Genomic DNA, 22,101 nt, shown 5'->3' on the forward strand with positions numbered 1-22,101 from the left:
GGCTCCCCAGGAACATGGCTCCCCGACAGCACGGCTCCCCAGGAACACGGCTCTCTGACAACATGGCTCCCCACGAACACGCCTCCCCGACAGCACGGCTCCCGGGAACACGGCTCCCTGACAGCATGGCTCCCCAGGAACACGGCTCCCCCAGAACACGGCTCCCCGACAACACGGCTCCCCGACAGCATGGCTCCCCAGGAACACGCCTCCCCAACAGCATGGCTCCCCCGGAACACGGCTCCCTGACAACACAGCTCCCCGACAGCACGGCTCCCCAGGAACATGGCTCCCCGACAGTACAGCTTCTGACAGCATGGCTCCCCCGGAACACGGCTCCCTGACAACACAGATCCCCGACAGCATGGCTCCCTAGGAACATGGCTCCCCGACAGCACAGCTCCTGACAGCATGGCTCCCCGGGAACACGGCTCCCCCGGAACACAGCTCCCCGACAACACGGCTCCCCGACAGCACGGCTCTCCAGGAACACGGCTCCCTGAGAACACGGCTGCCTGGGCACGTCTGCTGTGAATCACAACCATGCCTCTGTCCTCAGGAACTCAGTGAGCAGAATTGCGATGTCACGTTATTTAATGCTGACGCATCCACACTGGAGACGGCCTTCCAAAGAGAACTGTTGTGTTTCTGTCATCACAGCTACGGCACACGTTTTCCAAGAGGGTTTATGTACCAGGCCTGTTTTATTTCTAGGGCACTCCTGATACCAGATCTGTTTAATAGATATGCACAAATAAATTTTAGTGCCTCTCTTTTTGCTTTCAGGGTAGGAAGAGAACTGTAATGATGCCCTGAGCATGAAGACTGCTTCTGCTCAGGGTTATGTCCACAAAAGACACCCAAGCTACTTCCTATAAACATGGCCTAGAAGGCATGCTCCACCCCCAGCCACAGCCCCAGCCAGGAGTGGGCAAGATGGGGCATAGCACCCAACCAGGCTTTAATCAAGCAATTAAAAGCTCCAGTCCAAACTAATCATGTCGGCAAAGCCGAGAGGGAAGAGGAAATGAAGAGCGCGTGGAGCCCGATGAAGGAGCCACAGTGTGGGAGCAGGACGGCACTTACCTAGCGTTGAGCAGCAGGGCTCCTTGGCCAGTGGGAGGAGGCCACACCCACCTGCCACCAGTCAGGATGGCACAGCCCCCCAGTTCACCAGGAGCCCCTCGATGACTGATCCCAAATTCCAGGTTTTGTGATCCTGGAAAGGTCACTCTGAAAGTCCCTGGTTTGCTTTAAGAGACCCTGGATGGTCAGGGATGCCCCCGGCTGACCCTGGACGGTCAAGGATGGCCCCAGGTGACCCTAGATGGTCAGGGATGGCCCTGTGTGACTTTGGGTGGCTCTCAGTGGCTGTGAAAGAACCCAGATGACTCTGTGGGCCCTGGGTAGTCTTGAGGGGGTATGAGCAGCTATGAGCGGACATCAATATCTCTGAATGGCTCTGGGTAGCTGTGGGTGGCCACCGAGGACCTGAGTTTCTAAGGACCACTGGTGGCCCTGGATGGCTCTGGGAGATACCAGGTCTTTCTGGGGGTGTCCCTGAGTGACCCTGAATGGTTTGGGGTGGCCCTCGTTGACTCTCGGTGATGCTGTATATTCCTAGGTGTCTCTAGACAGTCCTGAGTGGGGATGGGTGGCAATACATGATTCTGATGGCTTTGCGTGGGCTGGTGGCCCTGGGTGACCCTGGTTGATGCCGAGTGCCTGCGAGGGGTAGTGGATGGCCACAGATGGCCCTTAGTCACTCTATGTCCATGGGTGACCTGGTTCTAGCAGGGTGGCCCTACGTGACCCTGCATGTCTCTGAGTGCACACAGATGGCCGGGGGGGTTTCGGGGGTTGGGTGCAGCCCCTTGTCTGGGATCATGGCGTGAAGTCTGGCACCTGAGCCCTCACTGGTCGTGTCTGGGTGTTCAGGGACGTGGCCTGGTTTCCGATGTCGGAGCCCAGGCAGGCGGGCGGGCACCTTGCTGACGGCGCTCTGCTCCCCCACCCCAGGCGTGGGCTTCACGGTCATCCTCATCTCGCTGTACGTCGGCTTCTTCTACAATGTCATCATCGCCTGGGCGCTGCATTACTTCTTCTCGTCCTTCACCGTGGAGCTGCCGTGGGTCCACTGCAACAACACGTGGAACAGCCCCAACTGCTCAGACGCCCACTCCGGCAACTCCAGCTCCAGCCCCAACGACACCTTCAGGACCACGCCAGCCACCGAGTACTTTGAGTAAGTGGGGGTCCGATGCCACGTCACCCGCGCTCGTCAGCCTCAGGAAGGACACGGGATGCAGCGCTCCCGGGGTGTGGAGAGGACCCTGTCCCGTGCCCGCGCCCTGTTCCTCTGGATTCTTGTAGGCACGTTCCTGAATCTAGTGGCTTGGCCACGCTCTTGTAGGGGAGTCCTCCGCAGGGGTGGAAGGCAGACAGGCCCGCGGCTGTTCCGTCCCGCTGTGAGCCGCTATGTGGGTGGCGGGAGGCTGGCCAGAGGAAGCCTGTAGGAGGAAGCCTGCCCACCCGGGGTGGGGGCTGCAGGGCTGCTTCCAGCCTGGGCCGTCTGTTCTCCTGCCCCGTCTCTGCGGCAGAAAACCCCCTCCAGCCTCGCTAAGCACACCGGGCCTACAGGTGCCCCCACTGTTGCTTTTCCTGAGAAGGTCTTTCCAAACGCAGCATCCATTCTTGCCCAAGTCCCTCCTTGGCTCCCACACCCAGTGGCCTTCCCGGTGCCCTCCCCTCCCCTGCATTCCACACCATGTGGCGTCCATGGCCTGCAGGTGCGTGGCTCTCCCCAAGCCCAGCTCCCGCCCCCCTTGCCCTCGTCCCCACGTGGGCGACTGAGGCTGGAAGGGCCGTCGGTGCCCCTGTGGGTGCCTCGTTTCTGCTCAGAACCCGGACATGCACAGGAGCCCACCCGAAACGACGTGGAACCTGGCCGTCGGGTAACGCATGGTCCTCATGCAGATGCGTTCGTAAACGCGCGTGGGGCCCGGGGCTGTGCAGAAGCTTGAGTGCGTGTGGCTCTGAAGGACCCTCCCAGGTCCCCGGCGGCTTGGACGCTCACCGACCGTGCTGACAGGCAGCTTCCCTAGATGAGCACAGGGCGTCCTCGGGGCTTTCCACTGACACCAAAATTTCACGTCCACATGGACGTTCGTGAGGGCGCCTCTCACTTGCCCACTTAGGTACATTCTATTCACGTTTATATGCAAAATGAGTCCATTTAACAACTTAGCAGAAGGGACTACAACCAACAAAACTAAAACAATTCTGGTCTTAACAGCAAATAGGCACATTTGCAAACCTTGTTTGTAGTTAGAAAACCGTGAGCTGTCGAGAGGTCAGACCCATGCTCCTGGGGGAGCCAGGACTTGGGCAGGTGGACAGACACGCCCACCGTGTCTTTTATCCTCAAATGGCTCAAGGAGGCCTTTCCCGGGGGGGAAGGGGGCCATCCCACTCCCGTCCGTGTGCAGCCAGCAGACCCGTCCTGCGGCCGCAGGAGAGATGCTGCCGGCAGGGCTGCTGGTGTTCACAGGACCCGCAGACACGCAGCACCTGGAATGACACTATGCTCCAGACACTGAAATCTGAATGCCTTGTTCTGGAATTCTGTGCCCCCTGTGGGCACCGTATCCCCGTGCCGCAAGCGGCATCGAGGGGCAGGAACGTGGGAGGCAGGTTTGGAGGGCCTGAGGCGCAGCCAGGAGGATGGCTGGTTTCCTTAAGCCATGGTCAGGAAGAGCGTGGTCAGGCCGGGGTGACAGTCACATGCCACAGGATGTGCTTGTGTTTTTAGGAAGATGCTGTTGTTGGTTTGGGACTGGAGGAGAGTGGACGTGTGTGAGGAGCACAGGGAAGGGAAAGGGAGGGCCTGCCTGCGGAGGGACTGCAAGCAACGCTGGGAGCTCTCAGGAGGGGTGGGCCGGGGGAGCCCGCCTGCCATCTGTCCCTCGCAATTTGCCTGAAAGATAGCAGCTGTGAGAAACAGAGTGCAGGGAAGTTTACAAGTGTGTGGATGGCACTCAGCGTGACGAGAAGCAAGAATTATCCAGATAAAGAGAAACTGAGGTTTCTGTTCTTAGGGGTGAAAACACCACATTGCATGCCACTGAGCTGTTCACCGCTGCATTTCCCAAAGTGAACAGTGTCTCACTGATGGGTCGTGCCTGGGCTGCATGTGCCCTCACCCCTGTGGCCCAGTGCTCAGCTTGGCCATGATCAGAGGGAAGGGGTCTGCAGGGACCCTCTGCACGAGAAAGTGGGGAGCAGACACGGTGGTGGATGAGCCCCTGGGGGCCCGTGGTCAGGTCCCCAAACTGAGGGGTGCTCAGAGGTGCTCAGTGCTGGCTTGGGTTTAATTGTTTAATCCATCATTATGTCAACAAAATGAGGACTCAGCTTTCAAGCTAGAATGTCTCTTACAATTTTGAAATGGGAAGCTTGCAGAGAGGTTGAAAGGTACCAAGTGACGCTACCAGGACCACCTGTCTTTTGTTCGGAGGTGTGGAAGGATTCACGGTGGAAAGCATGCCGCCAAGACTGGAGAGTGAAGCATGATGTCGCTGTTACTTTCATTACGTCTTAGCCGAGAGAGTGGAGCCTTTGTTTGGTGTTGACCTCAGAAGCACTTTCCTCGTCAGCCCTGGCACTTGCCCCACTCCCAGCTTCAATCCCTGGGGGGTGCACGAGGAAACACAGCAGGCTCAGAGCCGACACCAGAGGCTCGTGGCTGTAGCTCCAGGGCTGAGAAATGGTGCAGGGAACTCGCTGGACGGATGTGAAGTCTGAGCCAGGACGGCATCTGTGGGCTTGGACACCCCAAAACAGGCCGTGTAACTCCAACCCGTTCAGATGTCCCACAGTTCGGTATGCACTTTGCACTACCTTTGCCTACTTTCTACCATAAACTGGAAAGCTACACGTTTGCCTCTAGGAGAAGGCTTTGGCCACTCCCGCAAATCTCCACGTGCTGTTTCCATGTTCATTCTGTTCAAAGTACTCCCTGATCTACCTTGGGATTCCCTCTTTGATGGGAGATTTGGGGAGCTTCCCATCTAATTTTGAAATCTCTGGGGGTTTTCTAGATATGCTTCTATTGTTGATTTCTGACTTAATTCTGATTTAGTGACATACTCTACTTATAAGGCTTCATTATCCCAGAACATCCAGAGACCTTTGATGCCCGGTGTATGGTTTGTCCCGGTGGGTATTGCAGGTGCTCTGACAAAGGACAGATGTTCTGCTGTCACTGGCAGGGAGTTGCGCCATGTCTGCAGGTCATGGGAGCTCCTTACTGTCCGCTGTCCTCCCGGATGCTGAGAAGGGGATGTTGAACTCTCAACCGCGATTGTGCACCTGCCTCTTTGATTCCATCAGTGTTGACTTCATTCATGCATTTTGGGGCTGTGCTATGAAGTGTGTGTGCATTTATGAATATCGAGTCTTTGAATGGACCCCTTTGCAGTCCCAGATATCCCTCCTGGTCACAGTCCTCATCCTGAAGCAGCTTTGTCTGGCAGCAGAAGGGTCTCTCGCCCTTGCCTTCCGATGGGCAGTGTTTGCATCGGTACCTTTTCCATCCTTGCGTTTTTAACCCACAAGGGTCGTACGGAGTGTGCATTTCCTGCGGACAGTGTAAACTTAGATCTTGCTCTTTCCTTCAGCGTAACAATTTCTGTCTTGTCATTGGGGCTCCCATCCAATAATTATCCCTATGGTTGGGTTTGAGTCTTTCATCTTGATTTCTTTTTCTATTTGTCCTATCTCTTTGTTTCTTGTTTCCTCTATTTATCCCTTCTTTTGAATTAATTAATTTTTAGGCTTCCGTTTTAGCTATGCTATTGGCTGCTAAGCCTTGTTTTAACTTTTGTGGATATTTATAGGGTTTACAATGTGTGTTTTTAATTTCTCACTGTCTACTGCCAGATGACATCATACCATTTCACATTCAGGAGCCTTACAACATGCTCTCATCTTCCCGACCCGTCCTTTGTTGTCATGGGTTTTGTTTCTATAGGATGTTGTAAACTCCACGATGTTGTTACTCTTCTTGCTTTAAACAGTCAGTTACATTTTAAATAGATCTGACATGGGATACTAACTTTGGGATTTACCTGCAGAGTCGCTATTTCTGGTGCTCTCCGATCCTTATGTGCATCCAGATTTCCATTTGGGCTTCGTTCCCTCCATCTGAAGAATTGCCTTCAACACGTCTTACAGTGTAGGCTTGCTGGCAATGAGTTTTCTCTGCTTTAGTTTTCCTGAAACATATTTTGCCTTCATTTGGGGGAATTTCTTTAAATTGTGATAAACTATACAGAACATAAAATATGTCATTTTGACCATTTTTAAGTGTGTGTTCAGTGGCATTAGGCACATTCACAGTGCTGTGCTGCCATCACCACCATCCGTCCCCAGGACTTGCTCACTCTCCCAAACTGAAACTGTCCCCGTGGAACAGACTCCCTCTCCGCCCCCCACCAGCCCCTGGTGCCCACTGTCCTACTCTCCGTCTCCATGAATTTGACAACTCCAGGGACTTCGTATAAGAGGAACCAGCCAGCATTTGTCCTCTGTGTCTGGCTTGTGTCACTCAGAGTGATGTCCTCCAGGTCCATCCACACTGTAGCAGGTGTCCGTTTCCTTCCCTTTGAGGTTGAACAACGTTCCACTGTATGGATGAACCATATTTTGTTCGTCTGTCAGCGGACGCTTGGGTTGTTTCTATGTGTTGGTTATTGAAAATAACGCTGCAGTGAACATAGGGGTGCAGCTGCGTTTTCGAGTTAGTGTTTTCATTTTCTTCAGGTAAATACCTAGAAGTGGGATTGCTGCATTGGACGGTATTTCTGTTTTTAATTTTTCAAGGAACGTCCATACTGGTTCCGGGGTGGCTGCACCAGTGTGCATTCCCAACAACGGTGCACGGGGGGCTCATGTCTCCACATTGTTGCCGGCACTTGTCATTTCTTGACTTTTTCCTAACAGCCGTTCCGACAGGTGTGGGGTGATAACTCACTGTGGCTTTGATCTGCATTGCCTGATGCTGAGCGACGTGGAGCAGCTTTTCATGTGTCTGCTGGCCGTCCTTGTGTCTTCTTTGGAGAAATGTCTGTTCAGCTCTGCTCTTTTTATTTTTTTGATCAGGTTGTTTTCTGCTGTTGGGTTGTATGTGTGTTTCGTGTTTGGGGTATTAACATCTTGTGAAATATATGATTTGCAAATAATTTCCTTCCATCAGCAGGTTGACTTTCCATTTTGTTGGTGGTTTCCTTCACTGTGCAGAAACTTCCTAGTTTGATGTAGTCCCACTTTGCCCGTCTTTATTTCTTTCTCTCTCTCTTTTTTTAAAGATTTTATTTATTTATTTGACAGAGAGAGACAGCCAGCGAGAGAGGGAACACAAGCAGGGGGAGTGGGAGAGGAAGAAGCAGGCTCCCAGCAGAGGAGCCTGATGTGGGGCTCGATCCCAGAACGCCGGGATCATGCCCTGAGCCGAAGGCAGACGCCTAACGACTGAGCCACCCGGGCGCCCCCCACTTTGCCCATCTTTAAATTGAGTAGCTTGGGGTTTTTCTGTTGTGGAGTTTTCAATCTTTATATATTCTGGATATTAATCTCTTATCTGATATATGATTTGCAAATATTTTCTCTCATTTTGTTACCTTTTTACTCTGTTGATAGTGTCCTTTGATGCACAAAAGGTTTTTTATTTTGGTCGATTTACCTGTTTTGTTGTCGTTGCTTGTCGTATCAGAAAATCATTGCCAAACCCAAGGTCATGAAGATTTACCACTACTGTCTCTTCCAAGAACCTGTAATTTTGGCTCTTAAGTGTAACTTTACCATTCTGAGTTACTTTTTGTGTTTCGCGTGGGGGAGCTGATGGCCGGTTCTCCCCCGGTTGCAGGCCACGTTTTCTTCCTCCTTGTGCGTCTAGCGATGTCCTTACTGCGCGGCAGGCCCGATGAGTCTTACGTTCGCGCGCATGACGTTTGTTGTCTTCCTTCGAGGAACGTCGCCTCTGTTCTGGAGGGAAGTTAATTTGCTTGCGGGGTAGTTTCAGCCTTTGAAGCGTGTTTGTAAGCTGTGTTGAGGTCGCTCTGGCGGCTTCGCTTCAGGAATAGTTCATCCTTCTGCCGCAGTGTGGCCCTTCCAGAGCCTCCCCTGAGCCCCCCGTGTGACCCTGCAAGTGCCCTGCTCTGGCCGGCGGGAGCTCAGCGGCCCCAGCCCTGTGTGAGCTCCGGGAATGGTCAGCCGCCAGCCCCCGGGGCTATTCCACAGGTCAGTGGGCACTTGGGCAGTTCCTTCCCACCACATTCACTTGCTGCCCTCGGGACATGCCTGCCCTGCCCTGGGGGGTGGCCTGCCAGGCAGGAAGCTGGGGCACTGCTGGGCTCACCTCATCCCTTCCCTTCCCTCCCCTTCCCTTCCCTTCCCTTCCCTTCCCCTCCCCTCCCCTCCCCTCCCCTCCCTTCCCTTCCCTTCCCCGGGAAGGGGTAGGTTAGCCCTGCATCCCCTCCAGCCCCCTGTCTAAACATACCTGTGTGGTGTCCTTTGTCCAGCTTCTGGTTGTCTGTGATGTCATTCCCATGGGGCCAGAGTGGAGCCCCTCAGCTCCTTTATCCGGACACCACCCCTCTCTGGACAGAGCATGGGTTGAGTTAGGCCATCTGGGTCCCAGGCCCTGCTTTGCAGCTCTCTGCCTCCAAGTTGGGTTGGTGCTTATGCTCTCGGTGCCTGGAAATGGGGCAAGGGGGCTGCTGTGGGGATTCAGCCAGGGTTCCTGGAGCCTGCTGCAAGCCTGGCACACCTCCAGTGCTGTTGGTATCCAGATCCATGAACCAGGACAAAAACTCACCTAAAACTGGACTCCAACATAGAGTAGAAGTACCTTTCCCACGGCTGATGACCTCCTAGGCCACCGCAGTCTGGTCCTCTGGACCACTTCTGCACGTCAGCCCCAAACCGCCTTACCCAGACACCCTTTATCGACCCACCAGGCTGTGCCCCCTGCCCCGGGAAGTGTCATTCCTGCTCTTCCCAGTAGCTGTCTGTAGTCACTGGGGGTGGTTCCCACGCAGGATTGGTGTATGCTGGCTCTTGTCCCCAGGCTGATGGCACTCTGCACTGTCCTGTCCCTTAAACTGAGGAATGTCAAATAACTTCAGAGCAAGATGAGTTTTTAATCTTGGGGAGGGAATTGAACCAACAGACGTGCCAATTCCAGAAGTAATTTGAAACATTTACAAGGGAAAAATTGAGTGTGGTGTCGTGGAGCCCTGTGCCCCCTCCATCTGGGAGGCTACAGACGCCCGTGGGCCGCCGGGCTCCTTTCCTGGACAAATGAGTAAATGGCCACCTGCCGCCAGGCCGAGGCGTGTGACCCATACGCATGTGTGAGGCCTTGCAAGGAGGCCAAGGTGTGATGGGGCCTTTGGCCGTGTGGTCTAACTCAGTGCTGTCATGCTGTTAGTGAAAAGAGGTTCTGGGTGATAAGGTCTGGCTGGGGAACTAGGACATGGGGGGAGTAGGGCAGCCAACACAGAGCCAGGGCTGGGAGGCACTGGGAACTCTACTGCCAGAGGAGGTGCTGGGGGAACAGGCCCAGGGAGGACAGGCCCAGGGAGGGCAGACCCAGGGAGGGCAGGCCCGGGGAGGACAGGCCCAGGGAGGACAGGCCCAGGGAGGGCAGACCCGGGGAGGACAGGCTCGGGGAGGACAGGCTCAGGGGAGGGCAGGCCCGGGGAGGGCAGGCCCGGGGAGGAGAGGCCCCGGGGAAACAGGCCTGGGGAGGGCAGGCAGGGCACAGCCCCCTGAGCACTGTCGCAGCAGGGCCGTCCCCTCCTCGTAGAGCAGCAGCACAACCGGGCGTTGGCTTCGAGTCTAAATCCCAACAGGGAGGTGAGGCAGCAGGTGCACAGCGGACTGACGGTGCTGCCACATTTCCTGCAGGTGGTCGCGGGGATCTCAGGACATTGGCTCTCACGGAGTGCTCCATGGGCCACGAGTCCCGTTTTCTCTCCGTGGCCTCATGTTCTGCCTTTTTGATGGGTTCCCTCCGCGAGACGGGCTCTTGAGCGAACCTGGAGCAGAATTGTCCTGAGTCCGTTACCTGCGGCTCCTCCCCGGGGTGGCTGGAGCCATGTGAGCCAATGTCAGCCGTGCCCCTCAGAGGACAGCACGGGCATCCGCATGTGCTGCTTTACCGCTCTGGGTCTGCGCAGCCTCACCCCTGCAAAGGGGACCCTGGCCCATCCCACGGTGCCCCGCACCACTGAGTACCTTCCATCTGGCTTCTGGAGCACCTTTCCCTCAGAGCCGAAGCACCCATTCCTCCGCCAGGGGTGCTGAGGGGGAGAGGTCGGGGCTGGCGTCTGCGGGCTCCCAGCGAGCTGCGGCCCTCGGGGCACGGACCCTGCATCTCGGCGGGGGCTGGTGGGCCTGAGCCTCCTGACTGGGGGTCTCTGGGCCAGCTCAGCGTTCCGGTCCCAGGGCTGGGCGGGGAGGCTGCAGCCCGAAGGACCCACCTCTCCCCCTCTCCAGGCGTGGCGTGCTGCACCTCCACGAGAGCCACGGCATCGATGACTTGGGTCCCCCCCGGTGGCAGCTCACATCCTGCCTGGTGCTGGTCATCGTCCTGCTCTACTTCAGCTTGTGGAAGGGAGTGAAGACTTCTGGGAAGGTGAGCCGCAGGCCCTGCCAGCCGGGGAGTGGGCACGCAGCCACGCTCAGGGACTGGGGGACGGACACGGGGGCCGTGGGAGGTTGGGGAGCGGACACGGGGGCCGTGGGAGGTTGGGGAACAGACATGGGGGCCGTGGGAGGTTGGGAAGTGAGTGGACAGGCAGCATGAACACAAGCACACCATAAGTTGTTTTTGTTGATGAAAATATTTTGGTTATTATCTGGGTACCCAAAGCAATTTTGACCAAAACGTGCCCATCACTTGCCATATACATGCAGTGCGGTGCCAACACCCCCGAACCTCTCAGTAAGGACAGGTTCCTTTCCTCCCCCACCTCCCAGCCCAGAGTCCACCTTTTACACACCATGTAGGTGTGCATTTGCACAACCAGGGCAAATTCACTGCATCTCACTCATCAGAAACTTGGCCACTCCAGCCCACTGCCACAGACCAAATGCAGAAGAGGAATGTCCCTTCTCTGCCAAACTGTCTGTTCCACTTGAATCCCTGGGAAAGTTACGGACAGAGGGCATTAACAGTCTACTGCAGGGAGCCTTGCTGACCTGGCATCCTGAGAGTGTTCAGGATGATGGGTTCCCAACCAGAGGCCACCAACCAGGGTGACCCTGTGGCCACCCTGCCAGTGGGCGGCTGATGCTGCCTGGTGATGCGTTACTTTCCCAGGTTGTGTGGATCACAGCCACCATGCCATATGTGGTCCTCTTTGCCCTGCTTCTGCGAGGAATCACTCTCCCTGGGGCCGTCGATGGCATCAGAGCATACCTGAGCGTAGACTTCCATCGGCTCTGCGAGTCTTCTGTGAGTATGCCCTCCACTCATGGCCCCCAGTCCACATGCACTGGTAGGCTCCACGCCATGGGACTCCTGTGTTCTGGGGTGGGAGGTCCCAAAGGCAGCAGCTGGGCTGGAATTTCTTACCCTGTAAATGTGGCAGGTGTGGGTTGCCCTACTGTGTGCAGGGCTCTGCAAGACGGGCAGCCCCGGACCCCACCCAGCAGAGCTCATCGTCAGGTTGAGACATGTGGGCACAGCAGGGAGCTGAATGGACCAAATAAGACAGTTAGGGGAGCAGACCACCTGCTCAGTCTCTGCAGGAATAGAATGGAAGGCTGCTTCCGATTGGTGTCTCCCCCTTGGCCCATCCCCAGTTCCTGAAGGAACGCTCTCAAGTTCCTCCGATAAGCACTGATGGGCTGCTCAGTCTGTGCCAGAAAGTGTGGCCACTCACCTGGAGTGTGGCCCTGAGCTCTGGCTCTATATTCATCGTGGTTGCACGAACCAGGGCTCCCTCCTCAGGAAGCCAAACCTCGCTGGTGAAACACTCACGGTGCCCATGGCAGAAGGGAAGGACCTAAATCACATCACATCAAAAGCTAAGTGTGCAGCTGGCTACACATTGCTTCAACAAAGACAGCAATCATTCTGTGTTAAAATACTTGGAGACAGCCTACTGAAGAGAGGGGGCTTGGACAGGCCATGGGACAGACAGAGGTCTCCCAAGAGAGGGAGAGAGAAGGGGCAGCAGCCTTTTAGGGAAACAAGGCCCAGAAGTGGGAGTGGCCATTGGCCCAGGGTGGCTGGGATGTTGGAAAAGGTAGCATTCTCAGGAGATCGTTGAAAATTCAGGTGCACTAGATTTTGGCAGATGGCGGGGACCCCAATGGCCACCCAGGGGACTCACTGTGGCATGCCCTTGAGACATAATGGGGAAGGGTAGCTGGGGCGTGGGGGGCTTGAAGCTGGGGACAGGGGGCTGTTTGGAGGGTTGTTGCCCAATGCCACTAGGTGTTGGTGAGTGAGGTCTGGCACCCCCCAGGGACGCAGGAAGGAACAGCCCTGGGGTGGAAATGGGAAGGAACAGGTAGGAGGGAAGGCAGGTGTGGCTCCTGGCCCTGAGGAAACTCCCCGGAGCGGGGGAGCAGCAGAGGGAAGGTATGAAGCTGCAGCAGCAATGGGAGGCACCCATGGACAAGGGCAGGGAAAGTGGCACTGGGCGGGCCACTGGGAAGTCCACAAAGGACAGGCAGTTTGGCCATGAGAGCAGCAGATGCATGCTCTGCACGAGCAAGGGAAGCGGGAGAGTGTCCACACTGCAGAAAGCCAAGGGACAGCCACAGCTATGCTTGCAGGGGAGGGGGCTGTGGGTCGCAGAGGCCAGGGAACCATGATGAAGAAATCAAAGAAAATGGCGTGAGGACAGCATAAGGAAGCTAGTGCTTTGGGCAGGAAACCCGGTAGAGAACAGGTGGAAGCCAGACATGGGCCAGTGCATGAGGAGGGACATTCATGTGTGATGCAGAGAAGAGTAGGTGACAGGTGAGACGTTGTCAGAAATTAGACGATAGGTGACAGATCGAAGGTGGAAGATGATAAGTACATAGAGATAGATAATAGATGGATGGATAGATGATGGATAAATGATGGATGGATAGATGGATGGATAGATGGATGGATAGATGGATGGATAGATGATGGATAGATGATGGATGGATAGATGGATGGATAGATGATGGATGGTTGATGGGTTGGATGATGGGAGGGATAGATGGATGGATAGGTAGGTGATTGACGGACATGGATAGATGATGGATGGATAGATGGATGGATAGATGATGGATGGATAGATGGATGGATAGATGATGGATGGATAGATGGATGGATAGATGATGGATGGATAGATGGATGGATAGATGATGGATGGATAGATGGATGGATAGATGATGGATGGATAGATGGATGGATAGATGATGGATGGATAGATGGATGGATAGATGGATGGATAGATGGATGGATAGATGATGGATGGATAGATGGATGGATAGATGGATGGATAGATGGATGGATAGATGATGGATGGATAGATGGATGGATAGATGGATGGATAGATGGATGGATGGATAGATGGATGGATAGATGGATGGATAGGTAGGTGATTGACGGACACATAGTTTTTGGGTGACAGATAGATGATGAGTATCTTGGATAAACCAACATGTTCCATCCTCCCCAACCACCCTGTCAGCTCAGGGCTAGGAAGGGTCATAGATCAGGACAGAGCAGGTCTACAACCCCTGGGCTCTGGCAAGCCTGAGATCCCAAAGGGACAGGTCCACGTAGTCCCCAGTCTAGAGGTTGCAGCCATTCCTGGTCCTGCTGTGGGGTCCTGGCTGACCTTTGCATCAGCTCCTCCAGGCCTCCTCTGGATAGGGCAGGAACGGGGCCTCACTGGCTTGGTGGTCATCCTGGGATGTCCTCCCAGGGCTCCTCCTGGCCCAGGTGCTGCCCATCTCTCAACCCCCTGGATCTTGGTGGCCACACTCATAGGTCAAGTGGCCCTGAGCATCCTTCTCTGGGGCTTAGCAGTTGGGGCAGGTTGCACAAGAGCTGGCCCTGATCAAGTCACGGGCTCCCCAGCACTATGCCAGGCTAGACCCTGACCTGTCCCCTGGGGCTCAGTGCAGAGCGAGCTGATGGAGCCTGCTGCAGGCAGGAGGCCTGGCCAGCACCCGCACTGGTCTCGGGCACATCAGGAGCAGAGCTTCTACCTGGGCCCTGCCTGGCAAGCAGGCAGGACAGAAGGGACCCTCTGCTCCATCCTGTCCCATGTCCCTGACACTTTGGACCCTGCACTGCTCTGACACAGAGACTGCCCTGCATCCTGGGGATCCATTTCTGGATCCTGCATATGAACAAGGGGCTCCTCCTAGGGGTCAGCATCCTTAGATGGTACCCAGGCCCTTGTTCACTCGTCGGCAGCTCTTGGGGTGGCTCCACAGGCTAGGACAGGCCCAGGCTGGGGCAGGCAGAGTTCCGTCCTGGGAGAGCTCCCATTCCAGCAGGAGAGGAGAGGTCAGGTGGTAAAGGAAGGAAGGCAGTTCCAAGTCGGCCCAGAGAGGCTGCCAGGTGGGTTCCAGGATGGGTCCTGCACTGGGTCCAGAGCTGGGTCCTGGGGGCAGCAGTGAGCAAAGGCCTGGATAGTCTTCCAGGAGGCACATCCTGGTGGGTGAGTCACATGTGCGAAGGCTCAGGGGTGGGGACTGCCCTGGTGAGGGCCGGGCACTAAGCAGGCGGCAGGAGGTCTCCCTGGCACTATAGCTCCTGCCTGCAGCGGCCCGGCCAAGCAAGCTAACTGATGACCAGCACAAGAGGGACAGCAGAGCAGAGGCCCCTGGCCCACTCGCCTCTCAGCTACTCAAGGTGCGCGCCGAGGCCTAGCCCACCGCACGGAGCACCCCGTCCCAACACCAGGGTGATCCCGAGTCTCTGGGCAGGCTGCCCGAAGGACAGAGGTCCTGCTGGTCCTGGAGCGTGGGCGGGTGGCGGGCTCCTGACAGCCCTAGGCTCTGGCCTCCTCTGCTGTACCCTGTCCAGCTCCCTTGTGAGGTCTACTCAGGCCAGCCACCTGCGGCCCTTGGAGGCTGCGCTGTGTTCCCAGCCAGCTCTGGTGCCCCTGGCTGAGGGGCCTCGCCCGCAGGCCTGCACCGTGGGCAGCCTGGAGACTCAGGGACTGCCTCCAGGGCCAGCCAGCCCCCTCAGAGAGCAGATGTGGTCGTCCTGGGTGATGCCCCAGGGTGGAGTTCAGCTGCTTTCCACCCCCACCCAAGGCTGTGCAGGGGCGAGGCATCTTAACAAATTAACTACAAGTCTGGCCGTGCAGAGAACGCTGCTGACGTTCCGAGGGAAATTGCAAATAAAGCAGCAAGATACAGCCCTTCCGTGAGCTGCGCTCTGGGTCCGGGGATGCGGTGGGTGTATTCCTGCGACGGCATTTGCCGCTGATCACGTTGTCGATGCTGCTGGCTCATTGATGACAATGTTGTGTTTCACTGTGACTGTTCCGTGGAGCCCTCGGTGGCCCTGTGACCGTGGGCTCTCCCGGGTTTGACGTGCTCCCCCGATTGCCTCTCTTGTCTGGCTCTGCAGGTCTGGATAGACGCTGCCACCCAGGTGTGCTTCTCGCTGGGCGTTGGGTTTGGGGTGCTAATTGCCTTCTCCAGCTACAATAAATTCACCAACAACTGCTACAGGTAAGTCCCGAGCGCCTGTCCCCGTCACGGGGTCTGCCGACCTCTGGAAACGACGTGTCGCCAGATACAGGGCGGGGGGTGTGCTGTGCTCGCAGGGCCTCCGAGCAGAACGGCTGTCTAATGGAAACGAAAAGGCAGAAGCTACAGGCACCTCGGTTCTTGCTCTAGAGAAAGTACCGGAGCAGATGAAGGTGCTCGCCGCCTCCCGGCGTCCCCACTGAGGGCCCCGGCCTCTGCCCCCATCCCCTGCCAGGCCCTCCCGGCACCCAGGGCCAGGCCTCCCCAGGTGCTCAGGGCACCCGGCCCCAGGGAGGGCAGCAAAGTGCCAGACCTGAGTGACCCTGAAGCCACAGGCTGGACCCAAATCCATCCCAACACAGAAGCGAGTTCATCTGGGGCCTGCTTTCTTTGACCCTCACGGGCTTGTGTTTGTTTTCTTCACATCATGAGGACAGAAAAGACAGCATGCATAGCAAAGAGGCCGCACATGGGGCCCTGCCCGAGCGCACCCGGGGCCCGCCGGGGTCTAGATGTTCGGCAAACTCCTTCCCCTCTGGCACCGGGAGGGGCTGACTGCACCCCTGCTCCCCCACCTCCACTTCCCCTCCACTTCCCTCCGGCCCTCTGAGTTCTCAGCCTTGCGGGTGGGGTCCCCCATGCCGGGAACACACAGCATCGGGCCCCACCAGACCCGCATTTCAACACGCTCCCCCAGACGCATCTAGACACCCTGCCAGACAGCCCCCTGCAGAGCCTGGGTGGGACCCCACTGGTTTCTGTTCACCCGCTCCACATTGCAGCTGGAGACTGTCTCATCTTTACACTGAGTCCTCAGTGCCAGAAGCCCCTCGGTCCCGGGGCTCACACGCACAGCTGGTCAACACGGGGCCTGCCCGGCCCAAAGCCTGGACACACCCGGAGCCTAGAGCCGCTCCGCTGGGGGTCCCGTCACCCTGGGCACCGACTTCTCTGTGGTGCAGCCCACAGGAGGGGCTGGGGGTGTCCTTCTGGGAAAGCACCCCTCCAAAGCCCGCCTGCCCCCGGACTCGGTGCGTTAAGAACAAAGGCCGGAAGTCGCCCCTGCTCCAGTGTCTCTCATTCCCCAGAGACGCGGTCATCACCACCTCCGTCAATTCCCTGACGAGCTTCTCCTCCGGCTTCGTGGTCTTCTCCTTCCTGGGGTACATGGCCCAGAAGCACAGCGTGCCCATCGGGGACGTGGCCAAGGATGGTAAGTCCCCCTAGGGCAGGCCCGGCATCCCCACCGCCTGCCTGCTCCACAGCCCTGGCCGCCCAGTCCTCTGAATGTTTACCCCACACAGTGGGAGGGAGATGCGCAGGCCCTGAGTCCAGGTCACACGAGTCACATGTGTTTCAGAGCGGGGAACCCATGGAAGGACACGGTCCCCGGGGCAGCGACACACCCAGCACACCCAGCTCCTGCCCCGCTGGCCGCCAGCTCCCTGCAGAGGCGCCAGGGCCCAGGACCAGGGTCTGGTTCCTGCTCTCGGGGCAGGCCTTGTCTTTGTTTACGCCTCGGCAGGAGCCCATGCAGCTCAGGGGTGGGAGCCCTGAGCTCTTCTAAGCCACACGGCCGGCAGGGCCGGAGAGCAGCCTGGTGGTTTGGGACATGAGCTGTTCATCGGCGCCAGAGCTTTTCCCTCCAAACACCTAGTGATCATGACACATTTAGGTGGGATTTGGGTAATAACCAGAGGAACCATGAAGTCTCGGGTACATAGGGACACAGGTTGTTCCCAACCCACTCACCTAGCCAGCCGCCAACAGAAAGCAGGTGTCTGTGTGCCAGGAAGTGGGCAGGTGGGAGTGGATACAGGTAACCCAGGGAGCAGGCTGGGCCCCAGCAGAAGGCCAGGTGCAGGTGTGGGGTGCGGAAGGGACCCCCTAGGCATTCGTGGGCCTGCTCAGTCCTAGTGCATGGATGGAAAGCCATGGCACTGGGTCGGTCCAGGACTCCAGGGTCTCCTGAGATCACTGCAATCCCTCACCTGCCGTCAGATTGTTCTGGGGGTGATCGAGGAGGACTCCGCCCCTGGAGTCTGTCCTCACCCCTCCACGTCCTCTGAAAAGGCCCCTCTTCTCCTGGGGCTGCTGCTCAGGAAGCCCGTGTGGGTGTCCCTGACTCATCTCTTCCTGAGTCTTTCTACTCTTGAGTGGAGGGCGGGGATGGCGTTCACGGAGGGTGAGGGGAGCAGAGGGCCACCCCACCCGTGCCCGCAGCCCTTAGCCTCCATCCCATCCTATTCTTGCAGTGTTGAGCCTTTGGACCCCCACCTTGAAAGTAGGAAGCAGAGGTCCGGCCCTCGGGGACTGGCGGGAAAGCAGGGGCTGGGCCTGTGTGCTTCCTAAGTCCACATTCTTGCCTCCAGGAAAAAATCCAATAAAGGCAGGAGAATGGGAACATAAAGCAAATAAATACAGAGCAGTGAAATTTACTCACTGCTGCATTCATGCATTTCCCGTGCTTTTGCCCTTTTTTATGATAAGTAGCAATAGCTTACAAAAACCTCTATTAACCCCTGGAAGTAGAGTGAATGTCTTCTATGCATTTCCGACAAGCAAAGTAAATGTCATTTATAGCTCTAATTCTCAAGAAAACAGGGTGAAATGTTAACTCAGGTACAGAACTGAAAGGCGAAGATATTGACATCACGTTCAACCGAGCTGACCGACCTCTTCCTGGGTCTGTGGCTCATGGCATTTAGGCTTTAGAGCATCTCAAATGAGCCGCCCTCAGCCCCGCCCTGGGGACTGTGCGCCTTGCAAGGGGACAGAAATGGCAGAGAGCCCAGGCCTGAGCACGGGCCCCACGAGGACAGCTTGGCTGCGGAGCTCTGTTCTATTCTCTACAAAGATCCGTAAGCACCCCGATCCCGTCGACTGGTGCCCACCGTGGCCCTGCCAAGGACTGAGAGATTAGGGAAGCTACGTCTTCGCGCTTAAAGGCTTGGGAGGCCGTGGGAGTGAGTTAAATAGGCCCATCTTTTAAAAGTGACCATGAAAATAATTACAGTTTCCTGTGGGCATGTTTGTACTCTGGGATCGTCAAGGCCAAACTGCAGCGAGTCTAGCTGAGTCCGGCACCATTTCCACCCCCGCCTCCCTGCCTCTGTCTGAGCCCACGGCCCCCACGCCCACCCAGATCCCACAGCGGCCTGAGGGAGCAGCGCGCTTCCCGCATGCATGTCCGCCACACGGCAGCCCCGCTCCTGGGATGTCCTGAAAGGGAATGATCCCCGGGGAGCCGCTATGTGAGCAGAAACCTGCCCCTTTTGAGCATTTGTTGAGCCATAGTATTTCCATATTCATTACATGGTTTTTAAAGATCAGACACAGAGTAATTCATGGGCACAGAAAAATATTCATGTATTTCTAAATGTACCACAGTGAGTGTGAGTGTGCGTGTGAACATGCATGTGTGTGTGAGAGCATTCATGTGTGCATGTCTGTATCAGTATGCATTCATGTGTGAGCATGCATGTGTGGGCATACGTGTGTGTGAACACACATGCATGAGCACGCGTGTGGTAGCAAGTGTGTGTGAGAGCATGTGTGCATGTATGAGCATGGATGTGTGTGTGAGAGCATTCATGTGTGCATGTCTGTATCAGTATGCATTCATGTGTGAGCATGCATGCGTGTGTGGGCATACGTGTGTGTGAACACGCATGCATGAGCACGCGTGTGGGAGCAAGTGTGTGTGAGAGCATGTGTGCATGTATGAGCATGGATGTGTGTGCATGTGTGAGCATGTGTGCGTTTGTCAGCATACGTGCATAAGTATGCATGCCTGTGTGAGCACACGTGTGAACATGCCTGTGTGTGTGAGCATGCATGGGTATGTGGGCATATGTGTGTGTGAATATGCATGCACGAGCACTGTGTGAGCATGTGTGCGCGTGCATGAGCATGTGTGCATGTATGCGCATGGATGTGTGTGCGTGTCATGCACGTGTGCACGCGTGTGTGAGTGCGTATGCATGTGTGAGCATGTACACATGTGTGACTGCATGCATGTGTGGGGGGGTGCATAAGTGTCTATGAGGTGCATAGGCAAATAGACCAGGGGGCCTGACCTAGGTTGTCACCGATGGTGGGCAGGCTGCCGGAGCCCCTACTGCCCTCACCTATGTTGGTTCCACTCCCACTTCCTCTCCAGCCCCCACAGCCCTGCGCAGACTGGAAGGACCCAGAGGAGCGAGGTGCGGGCCTCCAACTGACGTCAGGTTTCCATTTTCTGGAGTCCTGGGCCAGGTGTCCACTGAGTTCCCAGGACAGAGGACTCTTCGGGGAGAATGGGAAAGAAGGCGCTGGGAGGGATTTTGTCACCTTCCCGCTGTGCCGGCCGCCCCGGGCGGGGCAAGCGGGAAGCGACAAGTCAGTGGCAACAGGAAGGTCTCTTTTCAGGGCCCGGACTCATCTTCATCATCTACCCCGAGGCGCTGGCCACGCTCCCGCTGTCCTCGGCCTGGGCCGTGATCTTCTTCATCATGCTGCTCACCCTGGGGATCGACAGCGCCGTGAGTGACCTCAGCGCCTCACACACCAGGGGGCCCTGCCCGCGACCGCCTGGCTCCCTCAGCCCTCACAGGGCGGGCAAAGCCCGACACCCCGAAGGGTCCCCCGGAGTTCCTGTGCGCACGTAGAGCCCGCATGGTGGGAGGAGGGGTCCCACAGCGGCTTGAGACCCTTCCCGGGGTAGGGTGTTGGACCGACTCACCCCTTCTTTCACTCGGGGCAGCTAGGGGTGCCCTCTGCCCCGGTCACTACAGACCCTAAGCACACGTACAGGCCAGCAGCAGGAGCGCAGCGCAGGGAACAGGGTGAGGACCACCCAGAGCCAGGGCCGGGCCCTCCTGACTCCTTGCTTTCCTTGACCCCAGAGCTCCCAGGAGGGATGGACGCACCAGCAGAGCAGGGCCGCTAAAGCTCTAGCGGCCGCCCCGGCCTGGCCCACTGAATATGTCATGTGCAGCCCTGTGCGTGCGTGTGTGCTCGCGTGTGCATGCAGGGACTGCGTGCATGCGTGTGCCCCGGGGGGGGGGGCAGAACGTGGGCCCACCGCACTTCCTCAGGCTCCCGTGTCTCCATTGGCTGCTCAGGACCAACAGCTGAGACCTCAGGGTCCCCATGAGTGGCCGTGGGCGCCCTAGTCCTCGGCTATCATCGCCCAGCCAGCCCAGTCCATACCTGCTGGGTGACCACGGCCCTGGACTGCATACCTGGCGGGGATGAATCCCACGAGCAGCACGTCCTAGAGGAGGAGGTTTCGACAGAACAGGGCAAAGAGGGTCACCAAGTAGGCCAGGGTGCTTGGAGGACACCCATCGTGACAACCCTCCGAGTCAGGAAGGCTATGCCTGTGGACACGCCAGGATGTCCCCAGGAGCCAAAGAAGGCTGTGCTGTGGGGAGACGTGTGTTTGGAGTAGTCGGGCAGAGCTGAGGTTTGTGGCGGTTTCAGCAGATGGTGCCACGTCAGCCACAGGGGGCTGCAGAGTGGCCGAGCACGTCCCTCAGGGGACAGTGTCCCCTCCTGGGTCTTTCCAGTGGCCGAGGGCTGTCTTGCATGCAGACCACTCTGCACCCCAGACGCTGTGCGGCCCCCACTCGTGTCCACGCCCCAGGTGTAGGTCCATTGGAGTTGACGTAAATCGCGCCCCGCCCCGCAGCGCCCCTGCTCTGTTGGCTGCAGATGGGCGGGATGGAGTCGGTGATCACCGGGCTCATCGACGAGTTCCAGCTGCTGCACAGGCACCGGGAGCTCTTCACCCTCTTCATTGTCCTGGCCACCTTCCTCCTCTCGCTCTTCTGTGTCACCAACGTACGTACCAGCGCTCGCTTTGCCTGGCGAGGTCTCGTTAGCATTTGGTGTCGGGCAGCAGGGTTGGCCCTTTCAGGCCAGACGGAACCGCAGCGCGTCTGAGAGCCGCGAACCGTGACCTGTAATGATATGCTAACGATATGTGCGTAGCTGTGTTCACATGTGGGATTACGTGGCTGCACAGGCCAGCTGGGGTCACCGGGAGCAGCTGCGGCCACACACAGGGTAGCTGTGGTCACAGGAGTAGCTGTGGTCCATGGGAAACGGCCCCCTGGGCAGCGGCCTGGGCTGGACCCCTGCCTGTTGGATCTGTGGGGCTGGGGGCCCAGGGGGCCTGACCGTGGGGAGCGGGGCCTGGGTCAGCTCCCCTCCCACAGAGCCACTCCCACGTTTGGCATTTGGTTGCTTTCACCTGATTGCACCCGGAGCCCCCTGGGAGGGGAGGAGAGAGGGGAGAGGAGAGGAGGGGAAGGGAGGGGAGGGGAGGGGAGGGGAGGGGAGGGGAGG

General features: G+C 57.3%; 1 protein-coding gene across 1 annotated transcript in view; it reads left to right on the top strand.

Annotated features, from left to right (window-relative positions):
- SLC6A3 (solute carrier family 6 member 3) overlaps positions 1 to 22,101 on the top strand; it is a 38,180-nt gene that overhangs the window by 5,677 nt on the left and 10,402 nt on the right. The window contains exons 3-9 of the mRNA XM_040630576.1: positions 2,020 to 2,245; positions 10,561 to 10,699; positions 11,387 to 11,521; positions 15,647 to 15,750; positions 16,857 to 16,981; positions 20,179 to 20,291; positions 21,466 to 21,594. Of these exons, the coding sequence (XP_040486510.1) occupies positions 2,020 to 2,245; positions 10,561 to 10,699; positions 11,387 to 11,521; positions 15,647 to 15,750; positions 16,857 to 16,981; positions 20,179 to 20,291; positions 21,466 to 21,594 (971 nt within the window). The remainder of the gene's footprint in view (positions 1 to 2,019; positions 2,246 to 10,560; positions 10,700 to 11,386; positions 11,522 to 15,646; positions 15,751 to 16,856; positions 16,982 to 20,178; positions 20,292 to 21,465; positions 21,595 to 22,101) is intronic.

Source organism: Ursus maritimus, unplaced genomic scaffold (assembly GCF_017311325.1).
Source record: "Ursus maritimus isolate PB19 unplaced genomic scaffold, ASM1731132v1 scaffold_15, whole genome shotgun sequence".
NCBI classification, from domain to species: Eukaryota; Metazoa; Chordata; class Mammalia; order Carnivora; family Ursidae; genus Ursus; species Ursus maritimus.